Source organism: Myzus persicae, unplaced genomic scaffold (assembly GCF_001856785.1).
Source record: "Myzus persicae strain clone G006 unplaced genomic scaffold, MPER_G0061.0, whole genome shotgun sequence".
NCBI lineage: Eukaryota > Metazoa > Arthropoda > Insecta > Hemiptera > Aphididae > Myzus > Myzus persicae.
Window position 1 is genome coordinate 7,295 of NW_019100676.1, and position 6,091 is coordinate 13,385.

At 27.4% G+C, this 6,091-nt stretch overlaps 1 protein-coding gene across 1 annotated transcript; it reads right to left on the bottom strand.

Annotated features, from left to right (window-relative positions):
* Window positions 1-3,558: 3,558 nt before the first annotated feature.
* Window positions 3,559-4,059, bottom strand: LOC111040558. Its single transcript, XM_022324496.1, has one exon. It carries the CDS (start codon window positions 4,057-4,059, stop codon window positions 3,559-3,561), a length of 501 nt encoding a protein of 166 aa, XP_022180188.1.
* Between the last annotated feature and the right edge of the window lie 2,032 nt (window positions 4,060-6,091).

Sequence of the window (6,091 nt, forward strand, 5' to 3'; positions counted from 1 at the left end):
TTTAAAGGTATTTTATGTGAACTTATAAATTAATGTATAATAGGTTTGTATAAATCAGTTAACCTAACTTACAACTTTATTACATGACCATCTCACAAGAAATATTTTCATTTTATACAGTTGTTAATTTCTTTTACTATAAATTCTGCAGTGTATTTGTATACAATTACTGACAAAAATAAATAAATTAGTTATACTATAAACTATAAAGTTATATGAAAGTATGTATTATTTATTTTTTACAATAATATTTGAACTATTTATGTTCATTATTATTGGAGAAGTTACAGTTGTGATCAATGAATTATATTTAATACTATGTTTATGTAATGCATCATCACGGCCACGATTAATTTTTCTATTTGTAGTGATAGTAAACGTTTCAATTTTCTCTATGTTAAATAAATCAAAATTGTCAGATATTATTGGCTAATTCAATTTACTAGTAAGTCAAATGAATGAAACACCATAGCTTTTTATCATTCCACATTACTTGTAAAACAAATGAGGTACCTGAATATACAATACTATCTTTCTACATGTAACATCAAGATCGAAATTATTATTTCTATAACTTGGATCATCGGTAGATATAATAATTTTTTTAATATTTTGTATACAATGTATACACACCACCAACTTGAAAACTTACTTTAAAAAAACTAAAACTTTTTTCTATGCTTTTCAGGTAATGCAGCATTTAAAGACCATAATGTTTATTTAATATTTTAAACGACACAAGTCAAATACCGTCAACAGATCATATGATAAAATAATAAAGTACACAGTATTTGATTCAGTATAAAGTGTTTATTTGCAATAAATAATAGTATACTTACAATGAATTATAAATTTACATTTGCACAACATTATATACGGTGGGGGTGGCTAATTATGCAAGATGTAAATTGGAGGATTTCGGATGCTAAACAACGCACAGTACGTATACTGAACTAGTGGAGTATTAGAGTGACCAACTGACAATTAGGTATAGCATATAATATTATAATAATTTAATATGTGTACCTAATAGTTCAAATTTATCCCTTGTAATGGACGGAAAATAATGAATATTTATGAATCAAATATTTGATAATCATAATCACATATTCACATATCGTGGGAAAAAAATACATCATTTCTTCCATGACGAAAGAAAAATTTGGCGACATCCTAGTCGGACCAGATTTCAGTCCCGACGTTCCTTTCATAAATATAGTTCAGTGGGTGCGACCAATAAGGCAGTTAGAAAAAACGTTCTAACAATATAATTTAATGATCACATTTTTGTTTTTGTTTTTGTTTTTGTAGCTTATACGTTTGGCCACTACATACCTGATTGTTATAATTCAATACAACTCGGAACCTCCGAAACCAGTTTAATATATGGTAGTTGAAAAATAAAACGTTCTCATCAGTCAACATACCAGTACTTCTACGAATACACATATAAATATAGACTAAAATATACAAACTTAATATTGATGATTTAATTAAAATAAGTTAATCATTAAAATGTATCAAATTTAAATACAAAAAACCATTAACACAGTTTAAATTCTTCAAATTTATTTCATTAAGTGTATCAATATATGTAATTGAATATCCAAGCTCACAGGTATGTTAGGTATTTGGGCAGGCGCGGATCTAGAACATATTTACGGGGGTGGGGGTAGGGGATTTTTTTCTCAACTTTAAATATAGTGGTTTCTGGTAGAAAATTGAATCTAATTGGGACTGAAAAGAAGTAAACAGAGAATGTTCGGTAGTTTTTGTTTTTTTAATCCTTTATACGGCAGAACGTAAAAAAACATCCAATGATTCTGGAAATGTGTACATATATGGTAAGGAGTACTTGGATTTTAGGAAAAATATTGGGAATATGTTAATATGATAACAATAGCTGGAAAAGTGGTGGGAAAATAGTATCCCATTGCCCATCTATATTCTATGGTAAACAAAATCTGCATCGGTAATTGATATATTATATTTCACAACCAAGAAAAAATATACCTAGTTATTATTTTATAAAAGTAAGAAAAACAATTGTCTTTAAAAAGTTGATAAATGTTGAATATTAATAATTATAATTTTACACAAAAAATAAAAAAAATAAACCAGCTTTATTAAAGTTAACTAAATAAAAACTTCTTTCTTTGAATAATTAAAATAATAACATTTTTTGTAATCCTTTTCATAACTGTGTAATAAACAATATAATATAATGTAATACTAATACAAAATAAATAACCAAACTTTTTCAACTTAAAAAATAAAATAGATTAAGTCTTTAGGTTCCTGTTAGTAATAGAAATAACAACAAATAGTGTAAATATTTTAAATATTTGATAATATCATTGTGGTAAAATAATTTTCTTTCTTAGAATAGAAAAACTAATTACATTTTTGTAATCCCTTTCATAACAATTGAAAAAATATTATAATAAATAATATAAAATAATAAATCTAATAATTCAAAGATAACAATGTAACAACATTTTAAAATATGAATTGGTTAATTTATATCAAAATAACATTTTTTGTACTTCAAATAATATATATAAATAAAAACAAAATAGTTTAAGAATTTATGTTTCTTGTAATAGTTGTAGGTAATAATATTTAAGTTGAATACAAATAAATACATGTAATGTATTTGGATATTTATTTTTTGTGGTATGGTTCAAAACGAATTTTACATAGAGTCACCTCACAAGTTTTGCATACTATATGAGACTTTCTTTCATTTTTTTTAGTACTGCACATTTTACATTGCCTATAATAAATTATAAATGTTGGCAAATGTTGAACATTATCAAATTATGGACTATTGATAGACAATTTAATTTTTTTTTTTTTTATAATTCTATCTTGAGGCGAGGAAGTTTTTTTCTAGAAATAAAATTACTTATAAGCTCATCAGTAAGTCTTGATCTGAATTCCAATTGATTAATATATTTTGGTTTTATTGTATTGCAACTTTCTTTGTATAAAATAAATGAATTTACAACAGCAGTATTAATCATTTAATAAAATAACTTCAACCACCAACGACGAGACTTTGAGGTAATTGATTTGGTGCATGTTTTCGAAAATCAAGTTTTAGAATGCTGAGTTTTAGAATGACAAGATTTAGAAAATCTATATTTTAGAATATGTAACTTTTAGAAAATCTATGTTTTAGAAAAATATTAAATGATGTTTAGAAAATAAAAGAAATAAATACAGAGTTTTTAAATAAAATACTGTCGTTTTTTGTAATAGAATTTACGATACATAGTGTACAAATTATGATACTTTTAAAAATCTGTAATTAGTGTTTGTTTATTTGTTTTTTTGATCGGGAAGACGGGAAATGTCAAAATACATAATATTTATAAATATAATGCTTAAAAATTATTAAATATGTAAAATAAATAATTAAATAGTCGATGATTCTAATTACAATTTAGATGAATTTAATAATTCTAAAACAGTGTTTCTATAACTCGGCATTCTAAAATATGACTTTCTAAAACCTGCCTCAATACCTGAATAATTAGCCATATATTGGTCGAATTAGTCCACACCACCTATATGCTTGTTGTAGTCCGATATACCTACTGGACATTTCACTGCAATTTTTTCTCCTTTTTTATTTTTTCTGTTGATCATAGTGTACTCTGATGCATTATGCATATTACTAATTAATGTATTTGGTTTTACAACTTTTTCTTTCCATCTCATCACACTAATGTTTTTTGATTGTGCATACTCTATATCACCAGGCATATATTTTTTATCATTTTTCATTAAAAGTGTAGAGATGAGTGGTATACTTGTAAAGAAATTCTCAAAATAAATACAATAAAATTTATTTTTAAATGTATCAGTTAGCGAAAGAACCACATTTTCTCTCAAACCATATGGAACATTACCATCTGTTTTTCCTGTGTACACGTCAAAGTTTAATAAAAATCCACTTTGAGAATCAGCTAAAGCCCAAACTTTAAAGCCTCGTTTTATTGGTTTCAGTGGCATAAATTGTATCATTGATGAACGACCTTTGAATGCAACCATATTCTCATAAACAGCAGTGTCTTGACGGCTTGTACATAGTTTTATAGGTTTCTTGTAAATGATATAGCAGAGGACGAATTTTATAAAGTTTGTCAAACTCTTGAGACTGCCTTTGGAGCAATTTTGATTTGTCATTAAGATGAATAAAGCGAAGGAGTTTTAAAAACCGTTTAACTGTCATTACTTATGCAACTCGATCACAATAAAAATTTGGATCATTTGACAAATACAATCTAATACCTGGTACCTCGTGGTAACCCATACATATATCAGTATCCGCAGAAAAGATTTTAATTCTTCAATGTTGGTGTTTAATGATATATTATGCAGTTCAGCATACAAATTAGATTCAATTCCAATTTTTTGATACATATTACTCATGATCATATCAAATATCTGTTAAGGAGACATTTTATAAATATATTTATTACCTGAACCATGAACTTCTCTAAAACGAGTCACCTTATACTTTTCTGAAGAATATCCTGATTTTTCAAAATTGAAGTCAAATTTATTAGGTGGATTTTCTACAATAAGATCTGCAGTAACGTCATTAAATATATTTTCTTCGTCGAGCCCATTATTTTGTTAAAATAAACACAAATACAAATACTTCCACTCTAAGTACTAAAAAAAAAAACAGTATCTTGTTTAGTAATAGTATTTTTATTTTACAGCCGAAAATATACAAAGTGACTACGTGAGTGTTGATAATGTTATGACACAAAGTGTAAATGTTGAAAAATAGTTTTGTAATTCAGTTAATAATTGTTGACACAATATGGTCTTGTTGAAAAACAAAAATAGTTAGTGTTTGAACAAAAACATGGCCTTTCCAAAATCATTAAGAAAAAAAAATGTATAATCTATTATTCTATTACCATAAAAAAATGCCGGCAGGTAGTAGTTAACACCTTAACTACAAAAAAAAACAACAGGCAAGACACTAAAAGCTTTGTAGGGGATTGACACGGGATGGCGATGTGGGTTTGTACTCAATAGCTACTGGTCACCTCCATACGTCCCCACGACCAGTCGCGTGGGCGGATGAGTACAACCCCCGGCGTGTTTGTTCGCAGAGACAATCATCTAGACTCTACAGGGATGGCCAACCCGCGGCCCGCCTTGGAAAGTTTTGCGGCCCGCGACATTTATCAAATATTTACAAAAAAAAAATTATTTTTGCGCCGATAGAATAGTCTGGAATGCCCGCGCAACGCGGTATCTGTATTATTAACAACGTAATCGCAATAAAAGTAATAATTCTAATCTAATCTGAAAATATATACGAGTAGACACCAGTTTATAGAAATATAGCAAATTGTATTGTTAAAATAAAACGTGACTAATAACAGTCATTATCTGTCCGTTCGCTGTGACTGTTGTAGTGCGTTCAGTGTGGAAAAATATTGAAGTAGGTACGTACTTTTTTTATTATTTTATTATATATTTTAAATATGAGTGGTGCAAAGAAAAGAAAAATAGTAGACGAAAATAGAAAGTACAGTAAGGAGTGGGAAGAAAAGTACTTCTTTATAATTCAAAACACAAAATTAATGTGTTTGATTTGCCGAGAAACAGTCGCAGTATTTAAAGAATATAACGTTAAAAGGCATTATGAAACTAAACATAATGATTATTTGAAATTTAGTAGTGAAGTGAAACAATCGAAGCTCAGGGAATTTATGTCACAATTAAAAACTCAACAAAAAATGTTTAGTTCAGCATTACAGCAACCATCTAATATCGTTAAAGCAAGTTATTCTGTCTCATTTTTGATTGCAAAAAAAATAAAAAAATTTTCAGATGGTGAATTTGTGAAAGAATGTTTGGAAGCTGTAGCAAAGGATATTTTACCGGATAAAAATAAACTATTTTCGAATATAAGTTTATCCCGACAAACAGTATGTCGTCGAATTAATGACATTTCAAACGAAATTATTGTAAAACTACGCGATCGAATTCAAGATTTCAAATATTTTTCTATTGCATTTGACGAAAGTACAGATATATCAGATACAGCTCAACTTGT